Genomic DNA, 19,440 nt, shown 5'->3' on the forward strand with positions numbered 1-19,440 from the left:
CGCCAAATGAACAGTCGATCGAAGGACAATCGGTGCATTATAAATTATCCTTTATCATGTGTCAATTTTTTTACAAATTTCTTTCGCGTAAGTGGGTCACGCTTGCGCCAAAGTTCTTGTTTCAGGCTACTCTGCGGTACTTTTATTCTATTTAAAAATTAAATGTCAGGCCTAAGTGGTATAATCAAAAGAGAAAACCTAGTAGAAACCTGTCCTTGGGTTGTATAAAAAAAATCAATAGTTATTTTATCTGTAAATTTTTAAAAGTTTTATCATGAAACAGCGAATGGGTTTGGCAATTGACATGAAAATTTATGAATGTGTCATTGACATTTCTCTTAATACTATTGTTATTTTAGAAATCAAATTGTAGAAATTAAGTACATACTACTTATCAATTTAATATTTATTAAAATAATTGTTATAGTTAATGCTTCGTAGAGTGAAATCTTAATTTATACTTTAAAGTTAAGTCTAGTGTTGCATTGTTTGCAAAATGTGTATGGCAAAAAGAATCGTGATTTTATACGGTAGTCAGACCTATACATCACAAGAAATTGCAGAGAGAATCTGGCGCACTACAAAAATCTTAGGGCTTAAAGGACCGGTGCAGGCCATGGATGATTTTCCAATCTCGAAGCTTATCCACGAACAATATGCCCTATTCGTTTGTGCAACAACTGGCGAAGGAGATGAGCCAGACAATATGAAGGCATTTTGGAAGTTCTTGCTGCGAAAAAACCTCCCATCTAATTCTTTAGTGAATCTCAAGTTTGGAGTGATTGGTCTTGGTGACTCATCATATGATAAATTTAATTTTGCAGCCAAAAAACTTCATAAGCGTCTCTTGCAATTAGGGGCGCAGCCCTTACTGGACACTGGTATCTATCAATAATCTCTTATTTTCATTACAAAATCTACCTGCATTAATTTATAGAGTAAAAAATTTATACAGATCTAAAGATTATGTTATCATTACAGCTCTCTGTGATTATCAACATGACTTAGGACATGACGCTGTTTTGATCCCATGGCTTGAAAAGTTCTATGCAAAATTAAACACAGCACAAAAAATTGACCCAAATATTGGAGTAACAAAGTTTGTTCCACGTTGGAAAACAACAATAATTAAAAATAACATTACTATGATGTCTGAATGTGGATTAAATAAAGATATGTACTTTGGAAGTACAAACACTGATCACTTTGTCAATCCCATATACTTGGAAATAGAAAGTAATTCTCGTACAACACATGAATCACATTTTCAAGTAAGTTCCTCTGAAATATTACTAAAACATTTATTTTCAAACTTGTTAATGTCTAATACCTATCATATATTGATTTATTTATATTTAATGTTACAAGATGGTGTGGATTAAAACATTAAAAATCCATACAGTATGTGTAAGGTTGTTTAAAACATTATATGTATAGTTATTGTTAATTCAATTATATTGTAAAATAGACAAGAATTTAAAAAAAATCTTCAAATTAATTTTTTTCTTTTCTTGCAGGATGTAAGATTACTTTCCTTTAAAACTGTACATAAAGAAAAAATTAATTACTGTCCTGGAGATGTATTTAATATAAGACCACGAAATAGTAAAGATGATATTGAGGATCTGTTTGGAATATTTGAAACTCATAATATTGATATTAAACCGCATTACATGTTAAACATAGAAGAATATCATGAAGGTAAGAGACATTTTAGTTTTACATTAAAATTACAGTAGAAGAATTACAAATTCTAAGACATTACAATTTTGTAACTGAGAGAACTATAATGATTATGAAAATAGTACTTAGTGATGCTTATTTTTTAAAACGCTTCTATAAATAGTAGACTGTAGGTATTTTTACTATATAAAGTGAATTTATATGAATTATGGTTTTTATTTATAACATGATATAATCTTTATTAAAAAAAGCTGTGCCATTTTACATTCATGAATTATCAACTGTCAATTGTCACTGTCTCTGTAATGTCAGTTGGTCTTAAACATGTGTATTTTTGTGTAGAATTATATGTTAAAGATAAAACATTATACCGTTGTTTTTATTGTACTTGTGCAAATTAAATAAGGATATAATCAGTATGCTACGGAGGCAAGCGCGATTGCGCCGCGAATATTTGTACAGGAAGTCGGCAGAAGATAAACAAAAGAGTATTCAAGCTAAAAAAGATCAACTAAAAAAATGTTTAGAAGAGAATATTCCAATACATGGAGACCTAAGGAAAGAAGCAATAGCGTTACAACAAAGATTAGAATTTGAAGACAAAGGTAGGATATCAATCTTAAATAATGAGGAGGATGTCAATTTTGTTAAATTGTAACCTCAATTTATTTTAAATATTTGATTTTGTGTTTTATTTATTTGAAGACTAGACCTAGTCTTATAAAATTATTATACCCAGGTCCAGAAAAATCTGCAGTAATTGGTGGCTTCAGTGGGGGCGTAAACACATTAAATTCTCAAGATGATGAGTATAGATATGCAGGTGTCGAAGATCCTAAGATTATGATTACAACATCCAGGGAGCCTAGTGCAAGGCTTAAAATGTTTGTTAAAGAGTTAAGGTTTGTTATTAACATTACTTTTCTTTTAATTGTCAAAATTATATTAATTTAATGTCAGAATGAAAACACCTACAACAAATTTTAACCTTTTCAGACTAATATTTCCTAACAGCCAACGTATGAATCGTGGGGGTTATGAAATGTCCCAACTCATTCATGCATGTCGAGCTAATGATGTCACAGATTTCATAGTTGTTCATGAACACAGAGGAGTACCTGATAGTTTGGTGAGTAGATTATTGTTTTTGGCTTTCCTTCCTTTTCTGGGAAATTGGATCTTTGTCTTATTGTTTCATCGAGTTTTGGTCCCAAATTTAAAGCTAGCAAAGAAGTTTCTCTCTGTTGGTAACTTTCTTAACTTTATAAAACATGGATTTAATGATATTTTTATAATAAATTTTATGTTTTGATACAAATTGCAGGTAATATGTCATCTTCCCTATGGCCCCACAGCATCATTTACATTGTCAGGTGTGGTGATGAGACATGATATTCCAGATATAGGGCCCATGAGTGAACAGTACCCACACCTTATATTCCATAACTTTAAAACAGATCTTGGTATGTATATGGTATTAAAATGCTTATATTCTTAACATGGTGAATGACCTAGCCCAATTAAGTACATTATAGAAATGTCCTTACTGTTTGATCTGTCTTTTTCTGAATGAATTGTATTTATTTTTTTAATTTTGCAGGTATAAGAACGATGAGTATTTTAAAGTACCTGTTTCCAGTACCTAAGCCAGACTCAAAGCGAGTGATAACTTTTGCCAATAATGATGATTACATCTGCTTTAGACAACATACACATAAGAAGGTAACATTTTTTAAAATGCCTTTTATAAGTGAATTAAAACTGCAATTAAAGTTATTGTTGTATAATAACTCCCATTATTTACTCAAGTCAATAATAAAATATGCCAAATCTATTTCTTTATCTATTTTCTCTCTCCATGTATTTCATGATTTGTTTGTGATACTCAGTCATAAACAAACATACAGATGTATCATTTAAATATGTCATACTGTTTCCAGGCTGGTAAAGAAATAGAGCTCTCTGAAGTAGGTCCTCGCTTCCAAATGAAACTGTATGAGATAAAATTAGGCACTTTAGAAGCTCTGGAAGCAGCTGACACTGAATGGGCCTTACGTCCCTACATGAACACTGCTGCCAAACGACGATTCCTCAGTGAGGAGGATGGATGGCAGGAGGAAGAATGACTTCAATAAACTTTTTTAATAAACCATGTTTTTTATTTCTAACAATATATTTTTTTTTTTTTTTCCTTTCTTGGCCTGCACGGTTTGTGCGTCAGCCATGCAAAAAAGTTAGGGAGTGTGTTATTAGATTTATTTTATTGGTTTGGAAATTGGATCGGAATTTTGAAAAGGATCAGATAAATTAGGTATATAATAAGTACATAAATGATTATAATTTTATATTGTTATGAAAAATGAAACTGGCTAAAATTCTATATACATCAATATTTATATTAGATAGAAGGATAACAATATATTGAAGAATTACCTAGTGGAATACAATAATTGTATAGTACTATAAATAATGATAATAGATAATATACTTAAAAATAAGGCCTAAATTTGTTAAGGTACTCTAGTGACTATGATTAACATTTAACTATATATTTATAGAGATTATAATTCTGTATCTATACATATAGGAATTAAATTTAAAAATTAACCCATTCAATCATTTGTTTTAGACATGCCAGTTCCTCAATTTCTCAAACAACCCTTACCAATGTATGTGATAGCAGAACAGTATTGGGATTTAAAAGCATTTCCTACGCAATATGTCTTTTCTCTTCTAGCACTTATATCAGATGATAGGTTAGAGAGAGACAAATGTAGAGAACTCAGTTCTGCTGAGGGACAGGAGGAGTGGCTAAGTTATTGCAGGAGACCAAAAAGGACTATTTTGGAGGTATGGTTTCAGTTATAGCTATAATAATAATACATATTGCTTTAGCAGATACTTTTGATACATTGTCATGTAGTAATTATAAAATGTAGCAGTATACCAACTTACAGAAATTAAATGTTCAATATTGATATATTGATCATTGACTACATGAAAATTAAGTCAAAAGTACAATCTGTTCAAAATTACTGGTCTGATAAATTGTACACATAGTGATTTGAAGTTATAGATAGTTGGAACCAGTTAACAATATAATACTTTCAGGTGTTACATGACTTCCACATATCAGCATCAAATCTCACAATAGAAGTGCTATTTGAGTTGTTCTCCACAATTAAACCTCGCTCCTTTTCTATTGCAAGTAGTTGTTTACCAGGACAAGGTAATTTAGGTGTGACCTTAATAAGATTTGTTTATCTCATTGAAAAACTTATTTTGATTATTTTAGTAGTTATAAACATAAGGAAACAACATTCTGTATCAGGCATATTTATTAATTTTTGTTTTAACTTTAGGTTGTAAAATAGAATTACTAGTGGCTATAGTGAAGTATCAAACTAAGATTAAAAAACCACGCCTGGGTTTAGGTTCCAACTGGTTGAAAGGATTAAATGTAGGTGACAAAGTGTTTGGTTGGATTAAAAAAGGAGTTTTTAAATTTCCTGCAGCGGTGAGCCTAGTTTTATTAATAATTTAAAACATTGATGTGGTGTATTTTTGATGTGGTAATATAAAGTATCAACCAATTTAATAGTAATTGGTAATAGAAACCCAAACTTATTCATCTCCAATGTAATTAGAAAAATTATAAATACTGAATAATTATTATACTAATTAATAATTATTTTTTACAGAATATACCATTAATTCTAATAGGTCCAGGCACTGGCTTGGCTCCATTCCGTAATCTTATTCAAGAAAGGGTAGCTCTCAATATTGCTGATAAGAATATATTACACCTATTTTTTGGCTGTCGGTATAAAGATGGAGATTTCCACTGTAGAGATGAGTTACAAATGTGGCAGAAAAATGACAAGATTTCTCTATACTGTGCCTTTTCTAGGGACCAAGAAAATAAAATGTAAGTCTCAAACAGATTAAAAGTGATTTAATTATTAATATCTCAGTAAGTTAATTAAATCTCACTAGCCACAACTGCTGTAAAGCACTCGAAATCCCAATATATGTAAATGATATAAAAATATATATTTAATTTTATTTAACTAAAATATATTTATTTTAAATACAAGCAGATGATCAGGGTGAGAATAAGACATGGCTGTTTCCAGAAAAATTGAAGTGTTTGTTTTTTTCAGATATGTTCAACATAAGATAGTAGAAAACAAAGACAAACTACACAATCTTCTGATAAATCAGGGAGCTTATGTCTTTATATCTGGCAACTCCAAGAATATGCCTAAAAACGTGAAAGATGCATTTGTTGAACATGTGTTGAAAGGAGTAGAAAATGCTGATAGTTTTATGGAAAATATGGTTAATATTGGCAGATTTCAAACTGAAACTTGGTAATGCAGAATGTTGGAGAATAAGATTACAATTCATAATCCTCACATTTTGTGTATTTTATAAAATGTAATGTTAATAATAAGCTCTTGAACTTTGGGAGATGTTTATTTTGCACCTTAAATACTAAAACTATATTACTTATTAGACAATAATGTACTCATGTTGCTTAAAATTCTTAAAACAGAGTTCATTGGGATACAATTTCATTTAATCTCATTTAATCTCACACAGTTTAAAAACTGTGGACTATGTATTCAGATATCACCAAACAGTCATTGTTTTTACTCTTGCTAGCTATTACTTAGCCCCCATAACTTAAGATTACCAGCATCACGTTTTCTTTCCGAAGGTTCCTTATCTTCACATGCATAAGCAATTAAGTAACGAGAGGGATGCCATGCTACAGTAAATGTTGCCGCTTGTACAGGAATTTCTGCTACTTTTTCACCTAATAAAATTTTTATTGTTGAGGATTGGTACCTTACCATAAAAAAATACTATAATAAAAACTATATACATACCGCTTTCAGTATCGCCAATATCAATTATGTGGTCCTCACTGGCTGAAGCCAGCAATCGTCCATCAAAACTGAAGGATAGTGTTCTGACTGGCCACTCTAATCTGCAAATAATTTAACAAACAGCCATAACTTAAGAATACCTGCATTTCATGGTAGGTATTACACTTAATTCACAATTATTGACTCAATTTTTATATGTCTGCCCTTAAATACAATAGTAACCACTATATATATTTATATGAAGATATATATATATTTTTAAATATAAACACACCTTGAAAACACTCTTAAACATGCCAATTCATTGACATCCCACAGTGACACTAGAGCATCGGCTGAACCTGTCGCAAAATATCTTCCAGTGGGCTCATGTTCTATACAAATACATGTGCCTGGATGAGCTTTTAGTACTGTTTGTAGTTCTAAAGATGGATACCTACAACAATAAGAACATATTGACAAGTATTAGTCACCAAATTCACCAAAGTTTAGCTGTTAATTCTTTCTAAGTGTGCATTTAACATTCACTCAATTGGTGAAGTAAAATACTGAGGAAACCAGCTTGCCCAAACCCAAAATGTCATCATATGTCAGGCACAGAAGACTGATCACCTACTTCCCTATTTGATTAAAAAATTACCATGAAACATATACAGAAATCTGAGGCCCAGACCTATAAAGGTTGAAGCGCCACTGATTTTTTTTAGCAGTTAATTACAATATAAATATATTAATATTACGTAAATACATAACATTAATTTTGACTGTATATATGCATACTTGAAATGTTTCATTACATAAGTTAAATAGTAATATAACTATGTAATGGTATAATAAAATGTGTTTCTAAATTATTAAAACCATCTTTATATAATATAAAAATAAGTAGGCTTAAAAATATGATATTAACACTCACGTTAATATGTGTACGCAACCCAAACCATTCGTTAAGAAGAAGAGATCTGATGAATTATTCCATGAAATTTCATTGACTTCAAAGTTAAATTGTTCTTCCGTGACCTATAAAAAAATATAATCATATTGACAATAAAAAAGTTTAGTTAAAAGTAATGAATAATAATATCTTATTAATGTTTAAAATAAATGATGATAATCAATGTAATGGTATTCACAAAAAACAAAACAATTACTTTCATAGATGTAATTTCTTAGACTGCTATGTTTAATGAGATAGTAATAATGGCCTAAGCCTTAGTACTTACACTGGTTTGAGACTAAGTTAAAGAGTATTAAAATAAAGAACTTACTACTTTATAATTACGTGCATCTATGAAGGAGACAAGGTCTTCCTTATTGCCAACAGCAATTGTTGAACCATTGGGTGACCAGGCTATGTTTATATTCTCTCCTTTAGTTGATATTGCAGCTGCACATTTATGTGATCTGTAATTATTTAAATAAAAAAGAATTAGTTTCACAGTTTATGAAGAAATAATATTAATTTTATATGTACAAATACATCTGCTTAGAAAACAGGTAATTTCAGTATGTTATTTACTGTGTGTGTGTATCTAATTGTAAAGCTGAAGGCCCATATACAAAGTGTCTATTCACCACTTATCTATATATGTATGTGATTTCTGTTCATAATTGTCAAAGATATGAACTAGTGCTCATTCAACAAAGCTTGTTGTAGAGGTAAGAAGGGTATTTGGTTATTACCATAAAAAAGGAAGACACATATGGGCTTCATATTGATATTGAGCATATTTCATTTTTTTACTTAATATGATAAAGTGTGATATGTAAATAGATTTTAAAGACCATGCATAGCACATTATCTTACCGAGCGTCCCATATCCTCACTGATTTATCGCCACTGGCTGTGCTGAGCAGATCAGGATGAGAGGCATGCCAGCACAATTGATCTACTGAACCTGTGTGTCCGCGAAATACGAAATCTTGTACCTGTGAATTAAGCATATTTTTATAGTAGCTTAAGTATTGTGTTATGTTGTTATGAATACTATTAGTTAAAAATCCCCAAATTGTAACCGGTTATGAGAGAATTTAAAATAAATATTTGTTTATAATGGATATGAATAACTTACTAATCTGTTCCTCTCTAAATTGAAAATTACAACAGTTTTATCAAAGGATCCTGAAGCTAATCGTCTACCATCGCAAGACCAGCCAACAGAATGTACTTTAGATGTATGTGCAATGTATTCTCGCACTACATTGTGCGAAGCGAAATAATTACGAAGCTCTTGTAAATCTTCTATTGGGGTTTGTCCTTGCTTAGATTCTTTCATTTTATTCGTTTTAAAATAACAAGTGGAGGTTATTCTAAAAACGCAAATTACTAAAGCCTTAAGATTACAAACATTAAACAATGCTGATGTTACGTTTAGTATAACAATAATATTCTATAGTCTATTTATGTATACTATAATATAGACTATATACGGTTTTTTGAAGTTGATTAAAAATGTACTGGAGTTTACACAGATGAGATAAGAGCCGATATTCATGACACATAAGTGGGTTTGGAAACGACATGTAATTAATTTTTAAGTGAAATTTCTTTATATACGTGGAAAAAAAATTTACCACATTTTTCGGTTACGTGTGTACACTAGATCGCACACTGTTTTGTATACGTATAACGATGGACCCGACCACCCCAGTGGACCAATCGGCATGACCTAGAATAGCGATCGAGCAAATTATTCGGATGTGCAGGGAACAGGTGCCATAGACAGGATTTCATAATATGATTGATACGTTTCAGCATATTAACGGAAATGGCTCATGAAAAATCCTAAACTCGCACCGTTGCGTGATTAGTAGCTTATAAGTCGATGTTGCATTATCCTATTTTTTTTTAGATTCACGATTAGCCATCTCACATAAAGTTATAAATTTCTAAAATCTAAAAAAAATGTTAAATTACACTGATTTCATAACATAGTATGTTAATCTGATATAGTATGTTGGAGACAGAGAGACATCAGATTAACATACTTTAACTTTTTAAGTTTCATAGTGTGAAATAAGAACGTCTGCAGAACAGTGGAAGTCGCGAATCTTATGACGGTGCTGGGTACAGTGGCGTAACGATAGGGCAGAAGACAGAAGAAACCGTTAATTCTAGCTCACGACACCGAATCCTAGTTGAGGACATATAAATCCACTGTATAGGTACATCAATGTATGATACCTTTTTAATTTTTAATAATGTGGGTATATTGTATAAACGGCAATTAAGCTGAGTAATATGTTTTTTTGCAAAATATATATTTAAATCAGCACTTAGTGGAAAAGTTTTAATCTTGATTATGTTTATATCTATCTAAGTAAAATGTATATGCTTCATATTATATGTCATTTCCATAAATATAATAAGCCCTACTCTGTAAATTTCAGTGAAGTTTGGGACCATAGTAATTGTTGATAACATTTAATCTCAAACGCAGACAGAAGTACATCGACTTAATATTTAATAAATAAATGGTTTTGTACACGAAGTAACAACTTGCATTAAATATTAGCTCGCCATTTATGGTACAACAATCAAATGATACCATAGTCACAATATTAGAAATAAAAGGAAATGTTTGCGAATCTGGGTCAAAATTACTTTTAGCCGTATCAGGCAAACAAAAATAAAACTCGCATCTCTATAGCGAATAATTTATTAAAATAATCCTCTCCATTGTTATAATAACTCAATTTTTATCCAGCATTCCCTTGAATGTACTCACGCCGCCACACTTTTAACTGAGTCAGAAAGTATAGAACTGGCGAGAGCCAAAACGCCGTGATAAACGCCATGTGAGCTAGCTTTTCCTGAAAAAAATTAGGAATCATTGCAAATTATTAAGATATCACTTACCAAACTCAGCCTGAGATGTATTTAAGGTTAAGTCTGAGCCTAAAAGTAATAAGCATGAACCTACAAACACCTATACAAAGATAATATGATTGGTAACGTATTTAATTAGTCAATTAGGAAAAAATTAAAGCTTATTAATACCAAATACAGTTAATACTCGAAATACGACTACTCACTCCGTGCGAACAACGGACCCTCGGAGGCCCAGATATAGTTAGACCTGTCTGTGCAAAACTACGTTTAGGCACATGAAACTTTGATTTCGTCCGTAAAAGGATTGATAAGTTAAAAATGTTTTTTTCCACCATCCTTAAATTAAATGCTATTATTCTATGTGTAACCTTCACACACCTGGCAAATAATATAGTTTTCAGTAGAAATATTAATATTTTTTGACAATTTTATTTTGAAAATAGAATTCAGTTTTTTCAGCTTATATCTATGTAGGTTTTATATAAGTAACACAAACTGGATACATATTACACCTCACTAATAATGTTACACAAACGTAAATATTAGGTCCTTACATATGAAATTGGCGTTTTGTCGTACTGGATACTTTGACCTCAAATACCTCCTCTTTGGTTAGGGATTTCAAATTAAAATTTGTTATTTACTTATGTATTTCTGCTTCGATGACCGTCATTCATGTGTTTTTTTCATCTGTTTTTTTCTGTTTGCGTCACTCATTTTACAAAATGGAAAACTTAAAGTATCGCATTATTTACGAGTACGAGTTCCGCCGTGGCACTAGTGCTGCGGAAACGACTCGAAGGGTGAATGATGTGTATGGCGGTCATGTTGCAAAAGAAAACACAGTTCGTTTTTGGTTCTATTTCTGGCTATTGTGGAAGCGGATCCATCGCAAACCACGTCCGAGTTAGCTGCAGGATGCGGTGTTAGTGATAAAACTGTTTTAATTCACTTGAAGCAAATTGGGAAGATTTTTAAGCTTGAAAGGTGGGTACCTCACGAATTGACTGAAGCAAACCGGCAAAAGCGCGTCGACTGCTGCGTTACATTACTAAACCAGCACAATAATGAAGGTATTTTAAACCGAATCATGACCTGTGATGAAAAATGGATTCTTTACGATAATCGGAAGCGCTCAGCACAATGGTTTGATCCTACCTAACCAGCCAAATCCTGCCCCAAGCGAAAATTAACCCCAAAAAAGTTACTTGTAAGCGTTTGGTGGACTAGTGCCGGTATTGTTCATTGAAGTTTTGTCAAATCTGGCCAGACTATTACGGCTGATGTCTATTGTCAGCAATTGCAAACTATGATGGAACAGCTAGCGGCTAAACAACCTAGGCTGGTCAATCGCTCCACGCCACTGCTACTTCACGACACCGCTAGACATACACTGCACAACAGACGGCTACCAAATTAGAAGAGCTTCAATTGGAATGTCTAAGACATCCTCCGTACTCCCCGGACCTTGCTTCAGCAGATTACCATTTTTTTCGAAATTTGGACAACTTCTTGCAAGGGAAAAAATTTAACTCTGATGGGGCAGTCCAAATCGCCTTCACAGATTTTATTGATTCCCGTCCGACTGTTTTTTTAGTAAAGGGATCAATGAACTGCCTATGAGATGGCAAAAGTGCATAGAAAACAATGGTTCATACATTTATTAATTAAATATATTATATTTAAAAATATTCGACTTTTTGTTCCTCCCATACAAAACGCCAATTTGATATGTAAGGACCTAATATTAAGGCATACTATTTAACACTTTTACTTATAGAGGGTATCGCGCATTTCCAAACTTGTAATTTGTCCTACCTACACATTTAAACTAATTGGGCCGAAGTTCAGCTATCATAGATAGCTTCAGTTCACATTTTATAATAAAAAAATGAAAGGAATTTTAGCTTGTCTGGCTCATACTCTTAGTTCTTACTGGGTTTACGAATCCAAATTTCTGATACTATACGCTATATCAATATATCTGTTACATATTTTTTTAAATAACTTCCATTTAATTAGATTACAACAATATACAGTATTTATAATTTTCTTACCTTACATACTAATAATAATAATTAAATATTTATAAAATTAAAACAAATTAAAAAAGCAGCTTTAACGCTTGCAGTATTTGCTCGCTGTATTGCGACACTCATTCGTTGAGGGAGGAAAGAACCAGTTCAGATCAGTCCAGATCACGGGCACTATCTACAAGGCGCTTTAAATCTAATTAGCGCCTGTACACTTGAACCCCACTGAGGCAAGAGAGCGGCGTGGCGAGCAAAACGACCTGCACTCTTAAGGCAATGGGAGGCCATGATGTCTTAGGCTACTTACATCAAAGCCTGATGGCAATGCGTAGTGATTCAGGGTTCAAAACGATGGTGGCGAAGGATAAGCATAAAGCAAAAGATCGGCTTCCCTAGACCCCACAGCCGCCAACCTAACGCGGTCTGTTATTGAAGTGTCGCCTAATAGATTTGCAAAGAGTATCATCATTGAGTAGCAGAAATAAAAGACGTAGGGGTTCATTTAAACGAAGTTTTATATTTTCGGGATAATATAAAAATAATTTGTAAAAAAGCTTATAGGAATTTAGGGTTTATTTTGCGCATGGCCAAAGGTTTTTCTAATATAAATGCGATAATGGCATTGTATAATGCACTTGGAGCCACTTGGAATGTAACTCTATGATTTGGGCCCCACAAGAAAAGAAATATTCTCTAATGGTGGAGCGTATTCAAAGTAAATTTACGAGATATATTTACATGAGGTTGTATGGAGTGTACCCACTTTACCCAGTGATGTATCCAACTTTGTTTATCTTGGGTATGGTGGGATACAACAAGTTAGAGGTAAGGAGGGACCTTACTATCACATTATATTTTTTAAGGTCCTTAGAGGTAAAATATATAATGCGGAAATGTTGGAGACACTGGGGCTGCGTGTGCCAAATATTCACTCTCGGCGTGGTAAGCGATCGCAATTGCTGGAAGTGCCTCGGGCGCGTACGAACTTACTTAGAGAACCACCATTTACGCGTGTCTTGCGCACCATAAATATTATTGCTTGTGAGACAGATGTTTTTATTTGCACACTGGTTGAATTCACAAGAATAGCATTATTTATAATTAGTTATAAAATGGTTTGGATTTTAAGTTTTTATTTGTTATGTTTATATTATGTTTTTAGTTTAGTTTTCTATTGTATAAGTATTAAGTTACTGTAAAAATAGGAAATAAATAAATAAAAATCTTAATGTCTGATATTATATTAAGATAATGAACTGTTGATGGAAAAATGCTTGACCGTCATATTAACCCTATTAGATGAAAAGATAAGTAACAGTAAAATGAACCACAATATAATGAACCAAATTTTTATTTAATGACTAGAAAATAATTAAAAAATACAGCTACAGAAACATATATGGTCCTTTAACAATAGTTATTTTATGTTGTTGTCAATTCCCCTCAACATTTATTATAAAAATCACCTAACATAGTTTCTATTACCTACATCTTTTGCAATTAGTTTTTCTATATGGTACATTGTTCTATAAATAAGAAAAGGGCAAGAGTCTATAATCATAGAACAATGATGAAGAACAAATGTAAAACTATGAGGAAAGCTTTGATATAGATTCTTATTAAATGGCACATGATTAGCGCGAGGCCCCATGTTGTTGAACCAAACTACCCAATACGGAAATTCTTTTAATTCTTTTGTGTCCCCACAAAATATTTTTTCCCCAATTTTCTCTGTTAATTGAGATTTATCTTTTTTAATTTTTTTAGCAGGGGGCTCATCGCATTCTGCTATTTCTCTGCTGAGTATATTTTTTACAGCTTTATTTAATTCCGATATACTTTTACCATTTCGAATATCAGAATCTGAAATTATAGGTGGCAATGTGTAATCATCATCACTTTCATCAGTTGATAATTCTTTATCGTCAAGACTATTTTCCAAAATTTTTACATCTGAATCATTCATTATCTCAGTTGCATTTGGTTCTATGTTATCATCAAGAAGCGTCGTATTTTGCAGTCTTATGCTATCGTTATTTATACTAATGTTATTAGAAATATTTTGATTTGGAGAAGGGCTTACATAATTTTGTTTATTAGTTTCTTCCTGTAAACGTTGATAATATAGCGATAACAAGTTATAATTGTTAGTATTTTCTTTTTTTTTCTTTTTTGGGAGAGATGAGGGATTTTTCTTTTCTGGGGGTTTAGATACTTTCCTCGTTCTTGCGGGTTTGATGTTATGTTTTTGATATGCAATATTTATAAGTTCATCAATAATAGCTTTTCGATCGAAATTCTGAGGTAAGTCGTAAGTTCCGTGACGTATTGAAACCTCCGTTAAATTTGTTGAGTTTTCAGCAGTGGATTCTTCAGCTTGATCAGGAGAAAATGTATTAACTAAATTTTCGGGCTGTTGATCAACTGAAACTTCCTGTATTATTTCTTTTAATTCAGTTTTATCGTCTTCATCGTATATACACGCATTTGGATAATCAACAAATTTTATTGTTCTCTCATTGGTAAAGATAATTTCTGACGACTCTTTCTCGCATTTACTTGTATTATAGTCTTCATAACCTGTTTCAGTGATGGTAAATTCCTTATTGAAGCTACTCTCGTCCATAGACATATTTTTATTTTTTTCTGATTTTAGTAAATTATACTCATCGTTATCGCAAAATTTAACAAATACACTTACATTTTCACTTTCCCTAGATGTCTTATGGAATGTTGTCATGCTTTTGGGACCTATGGGATTTCTTATTTTGTTGTCTAAAGTTACTCCTTGAATTATATTTTTCTCTAGACTATTTTTTTTTAAACTTAAGTATTTGGTAACATAATCAAGACTATATTGAGTAAAATCTTCACTAAGCACAAGCCGTATGTCAGGATCTTGCAAATATTCTAATATTACATTTGTTGCTGATGTCATTGGGATGTTAATCAGATTAAATTCATCTCTAGGTATAACAGATACTTTGTCTTCTATTGGAATCTTATTAATGATCTCCATAGATATTTCGTGTCCTAAAGTCATTTGAAGTTTCTTTCTTTCTTGAAGATGTTCTAAAAAAACATAATCATCAGCAATCTGGGTCTGACAGTAATTATCCATGAATAAATTATGCTTGCATACTACCATTTTTCGTGTTCTAAGATATGCACACCAGTCTTTAAAAGAAAATAGCCTTTGTGTGCTCCCAGCATTTGAGTACATGTTAAATGCCTTAGGGTAATTATTTTCTTCATTAATTTTATCAACTACATCAGTAAGCCTAACTTCATAATCAGAATCTAAGCCAAAACACATTTTTAGTGCTATTACTACATAAGCCATACAAATAGTTTCAAAATCAGCAATAAATGTGAATTCTCTGATTTGTTGGCTGACTTTAAAGTATCTACATGGGTAGTGGTGTATCAATGACTCTATTAAGCATTTAAAGTCACTTGGCAAACAGAGCTCTGTCATAAAATCTTCAATAATTTTTCTTATATCTGGTATTAAAGGTAAGCCTAAATCAAGGTTATTAAAAAGACTATTTACAATAGTACAAATTTGTGTAGTGGAATATTCATTCCATAATGAGTTGCTAAACCTTAAAAAATGTGGGATTTTTCTAACATCCAGGTCTTCAGGAACATATTTTGTACAGTTTTTAATATTAATTTGCTCACTCTTTAAGAGTCTTTTTAAATGTGATAAGTGAATATGACTTCTATCCAAATTTAAAGCAACATAGAATATAGCAATTATAACACCCTTTCTCAATGGGTGAATTTTGTACATATTTCTTATCTTCTTTTCATTCTTAAAACTAAACTCGTCATGCTCAATACTATCATCTTCATCTGATGATATGGAAACTTCTTCATCACTATCAAGAAGAAATTCATCATCATCATCTTGTGTAACATTATTTTCCTTACTTCTATAACTATTATTTTCTTTGTACTCATTTTTATCTTGCGTACATAAATTGCAATTATCCTTTTTGCCATCTTTAGAAGTAATTGAGCAACACATTTTATTGTCTTTAAGAGGAGATGATTTTACTGTATTAAAATTATGATTTTCTTTTTCTTTATTCTGTTTTGATAAATAGTTACTAGTTAATTCTGTTTCTATATGCTCTTTGTGCTCATTACTGAAGAACTCTCCCAACAGCCTATAAAAATAACATTAAACATCATTAAGATAAACAAAGAACAAGCCAAGACTAGATATCATTGATTGAGCCCTTTCGGCTATTCAACTACATATAATAAAGCATATTTTGAAAATCTGTATAGTTTAGTTTCTACAGAGTACATACTCAGTCTGCTTGACCTGATACTTCTTAATATATCTTGTCCAAATCCATAGAATTTTGTTTCTCACACTTGGTTTAGCACCAGCAGCAATTAATTCATCTGTTAGTCCTGATAAAATAAAGTTATAGGCATGCCATTTGTACCACTCCGCACTCACTGTAATACAAATAAAAATATATCTAAAAGTTGTAAAGTTTGCTTTAATATGCTACAAAAAATAAATCATTGGCGCTACAATCTTTTAGGTCGGGGCCTCAGATTTCCGTATCAAGTATTCATGATTTTTGTGAATTGAATAGGCATGTAGGTGATCAGCCTTCTGTGCCTGACACACACCATCGACTTTTTGGGTCTAAGGCAAGCCAGTTTCCTCAAGATGTTTTCCTTCACCGTTCGAGCTAATGTTAAATGCGCACATAAAAAGAAAATCCATTGGTGCACAGCCGGGGATCGAACCTACAAGCTCAGGGATGAGAGTCGCATGCTGAAGCCACTAGGCCAACACTGCTCAAAATGTTACAACTGCATCTTAAAACCTGAAGTTGCTAAACCAATATTAATAAATTCAGTTGACTTTGTGTGCTTTGTTTATGAGGAAATTGGACTCAAGTCTAGGTCTACACAAAATAGAAAAACTAAAATTTTGATGGCCTAGGCCAAGGATAAAAAAATGTAGTGGGAAAATTGATAATTTCAAAATATTATAAATTTCGTTTCTAGCACACATATCAATTATGTATCCTTGTTTGTCTCTTGCACTGCTTAGTGCAAGTGACCTAGCAACCCCAACATCACTGGATGTTTTTATTTTAAATATTCCGCTATTTCAATCCATAGTTCATAAAAATTATAATACAATCTGAATCTTCTTTGAGATATTCATAAAAGAAGTTTTTAAAGTTATAAGCACACCTTGGTCTTAAACTAGTATGGTGCGCAACCAAGAAAGAAGTTAATGTAGAATCCTTACTTTCCACTTCATTATTTTTAGTGTGATATATTTTCTTAGTGGTGTATTTAGCATGAGTGCCATCACTGAAGACAACGGTTTCAACAATACGTTCTTGAATATTTTGGTCCTGCGTACCACACTCAACACAATAATAAAAGCCATCCACAAGATTTAAATCTGAGCCGCCGCATACTTTACATGCATTTGATTTCATGTTTGCTTTATTTAATATATCACAAACAAAAAACTATTAAGTTATCGGTTATGACAACACACGTGAAATAAACTTAAAAGTTTTTGTTTGTCTTGGGTTTTCAAAAAAAGATGGCAATGGGCAAATGCAAAATAGCACAGACTAAATGACAGTTGTACAAATATTCAATTAAGATAGGTATATAAGGATTAATAAAAAATATAACATTTTTTGTTTCTGAATTAACAATAATTTTTTACTGAGACTTTAAAACACTATACATAAAAATCTTGTCTATAAATCGAATAATTCACCACGTTTTATTAATTCACGAGAAAGATAGATATCTCAAAGAAGAAACATTTCGTTGTGAAATCAAATATTGATTATGTCTGATAACATTTATTAAAACGTATTTTACTTATTAATTTTAATTACAATTCGACATATATTTTTAGGATAATTTGCTAAGGGATGCCATAGAATATAGAAGTTGTCCATGTCCTTGTCCATAGCGTATGCCACTTATATTGACTGTCAGTTGTCACTTTACATAAATCTGGCAGTAGCATTTGGCATTTACCACTACCCATTGGTGACTAGACCTACTTTTACGAGCTCATTGTGAGTTGTGAAGTATGAACAAATTGTGAATTGTATCAATTTATGTGTGGCCTATTGGTGCCGTCGTCAAGTTGATGGTTTCGCGGGGCGTGTTCTTTAAATACTATAATTGAAAGAAAGAGGCCGGGTAACTTCACTAGTGGGGTTTATTGTATCATAACCAGTTAGTAGGTGTAAATTTAAAGGCTTCACCTCTGTGGACCGTCACACCCCTGTGAGAAAACGGTAACTAGTTGTTGTGTGTTAGAAGGGTTGTGACTTGTGCGTGATATCTATGTGCATTTAACAATTAGCTGACGAAAGCTAATGTTGTGTAGTGTTGAGTTCTTCGTGTGAGCTCTTGTTGTTCATTGATGGGCGGCATTTCGCACGCGTCGAAGGCGGCAGATCGGCCGCATAGGCGGATAATAACTTCCTGGAGGGTCTACGATAAAATCCGCCACACTGGAACTGATGGAATTAGAAAATATCGTAGCCAACACTGTTTACTTAAAAGCCAGAGAGGGTACGTACGTAACTACTTATTTAAAATTTAAATTATAGGTGCGAATAATTCATGAGCGTGGATTTTGTATGCAAAATATTATGTGTTTACGACGTAAGCGAGATAGTTCAATGCCCTTATAATCGTGTAACCGTGTTAAAAGAGAGCAATCAATTAATTACATTAATGTACCGCGTTATCTCGACTCGATGACCATAACGTTAACTCAAGCGTCTATTATTTACCTCAAGATAAAACTCAAGATTTTGTTTTGTCTATCTTCACGATTGCATAAATTTCAATAATTAGTTATAGCTTAGATTCACTCGTACAACTTGTTGTTATTATCCAGACTACATTTGCAACTAAGAAATATATAATTCATATGCATTATTAACAGACAAATTATGCATTTTATTATTTT

General features: G+C 32.1%; 5 protein-coding genes and 1 long non-coding RNA gene across 8 annotated transcripts in view; 3 read left to right on the plus strand and 3 right to left on the minus strand.

Moving 5' to 3' along the window:
• Positions 1–359: 359 nt before the first annotated feature.
• On the plus strand, positions 360–6,152 carry LOC123714455 (NADPH-dependent diflavin oxidoreductase 1). 2 transcript variants are annotated; one of them, XM_045668702.1, is made up of 8 exons: positions 360–881; positions 982–1,271; positions 1,518–1,701; positions 4,313–4,533; positions 4,795–4,921; positions 5,046–5,200; positions 5,385–5,611; positions 5,847–6,152. In XM_045668702.1, exons 1-8 carry the CDS (start codon positions 497–499, stop codon positions 6,058–6,060), a joined length of 1,803 nt encoding a protein of 600 aa, XP_045524658.1. In that variant the 5' UTR covers positions 360–496; the 3' UTR covers positions 6,061–6,152. The 2 variants fall into 2 exon arrangements, with proteins under 2 accessions (XP_045524658.1, XP_045524664.1); XM_045668708.1 differs by having other exon boundaries at positions 4,795–4,912.
• On the plus strand, positions 1,926–3,832 carry LOC123714474 (U3 small nucleolar ribonucleoprotein protein IMP4). The gene is made up of 6 exons (XM_045668732.1): positions 1,926–2,288; positions 2,423–2,585; positions 2,680–2,812; positions 3,008–3,146; positions 3,284–3,405; positions 3,624–3,832. The coding sequence occupies exons 1-6, from the start codon at positions 2,102–2,104 to the stop codon at positions 3,807–3,809; spliced, it is 930 nt and encodes a 309-aa protein (XP_045524688.1). The 5' UTR covers positions 1,926–2,101; the 3' UTR covers positions 3,810–3,832.
• A 135-nt stretch (positions 6,153–6,287) lies between the features above and the next one.
• On the minus strand, positions 6,288–8,947 carry LOC123714482 (THO complex subunit 3). Its single transcript, XM_045668743.1, has 7 exons — positions 8,651–8,947; positions 8,386–8,507; positions 7,847–7,982; positions 7,495–7,598; positions 6,853–7,014; positions 6,579–6,679; positions 6,288–6,505 (listed from the first exon to the last, which is right to left on the minus strand). The coding sequence occupies exons 1-7, from the start codon at positions 8,852–8,854 to the stop codon at positions 6,348–6,350; spliced, it is 987 nt and encodes a 328-aa protein (XP_045524699.1). The 5' UTR covers positions 8,855–8,947; the 3' UTR covers positions 6,288–6,347.
• Positions 8,948–10,221: 1,274 nt separating this feature from the next.
• Positions 10,222–10,816, minus strand: LOC123712145. Its single transcript, XR_006754053.1, has 2 exons — positions 10,614–10,816; positions 10,222–10,391 (listed from the first exon to the last, which is right to left on the minus strand). It is a non-coding gene; the product is annotated as an uncharacterized LOC123712145 (long non-coding RNA).
• A 2,960-nt stretch (positions 10,817–13,776) lies between these two features.
• Positions 13,777–18,033, minus strand: LOC123712630. Its single transcript, XM_045665842.1, has 3 exons — positions 17,734–18,033; positions 16,766–16,919; positions 13,777–16,618 (listed from the first exon to the last, which is right to left on the minus strand). Exons 1-3 carry the CDS (start codon positions 17,927–17,929, stop codon positions 13,906–13,908), a joined length of 3,063 nt encoding a protein of 1,020 aa, XP_045521798.1. The 5' UTR covers positions 17,930–18,033; the 3' UTR covers positions 13,777–13,905.
• Positions 18,034–18,496: 463 nt separating this feature from the next.
• LOC123706817 (G protein-coupled receptor kinase 2) overlaps positions 18,497–19,440 on the plus strand; it is a 44,304-nt gene continuing 43,360 nt past the window's right edge. For both annotated transcript variants that reach the window (XM_045656278.1, XM_045656287.1), the window contains exon 1: positions 18,497–19,037. In XM_045656278.1, the coding sequence (XP_045512234.1) occupies positions 18,986–19,037 (52 nt within the window). In that variant the 5' untranslated portion in view covers positions 18,497–18,985. The remainder of the gene's footprint in view (positions 19,038–19,440) is intronic.

Source organism: Pieris brassicae, chromosome 1, assembly GCF_905147105.1.
Source record: "Pieris brassicae chromosome 1, ilPieBrab1.1, whole genome shotgun sequence".
NCBI classification, from domain to species: Eukaryota; Metazoa; Arthropoda; class Insecta; order Lepidoptera; family Pieridae; genus Pieris; species Pieris brassicae.

Coding starts and splice junctions, on each gene's coding strand:
- LOC123714474 (XM_045668732.1), top strand. CDS start 2,102: ATGCTACGGAGGCAAGCGCGATTGCGCCGCGAATATTTGTACAGGAAG. Junction 2,586..2,679: donor ATGTTTGTTAAAGAGTTAAG/GTTTGTTATTAA, acceptor TAACCTTTTCAG/ACTAATATTTCCTAACAGCC. Junction 2,813..3,007: donor GAGGAGTACCTGATAGTTTG/GTGAGTAGATTA, acceptor TACAAATTGCAG/GTAATATGTCATCTTCCCTA.
- LOC123714455 (XM_045668702.1), top strand. CDS start 497: ATGTGTATGGCAAAAAGAATCGTGATTTTATACGGTAGTCAGACCTAT. Junction 1,702..4,312: donor CATAGAAGAATATCATGAAG/GTAAGAGACATT, acceptor CATTTGTTTTAG/ACATGCCAGTTCCTCAATTT. Junction 4,922..5,045: donor ACCAGGACAAGGTAATTTAG/GTGTGACCTTAA, acceptor TTTTAACTTTAG/GTTGTAAAATAGAATTACTA.
- LOC123712630 (XM_045665842.1), bottom strand. CDS start 17,929: ATGAAATCAAATGCATGTAAAGTATGCGGCGGCTCAGATTTAAATCTT. Junction 16,920..17,733: donor TAAAAATAATGAAGTGGAAA/GTAAGGATTCTA, acceptor TTTGTATTACAG/TGAGTGCGGAGTGGTACAAA. Junction 16,619..16,765: donor TATCAGGTCAAGCAGACTGA/GTATGTACTCTG, acceptor TTATTTTTATAG/GCTGTTGGGAGAGTTCTTCA.
- LOC123714482 (XM_045668743.1), bottom strand. CDS start 8,854: ATGAAAGAATCTAAGCAAGGACAAACCCCAATAGAAGATTTACAAGAG. Junction 7,015..7,494: donor GGTTGCGTACACATATTAAC/GTGAGTGTTAAT, acceptor TTATTGTTGTAG/GTATCCATCTTTAGAACTAC. Junction 6,680..6,852: donor TGTTTAAGAGTGTTTTCAAG/GTGTGTTTATAT, acceptor AATTATTTGCAG/ATTAGAGTGGCCAGTCAGAA.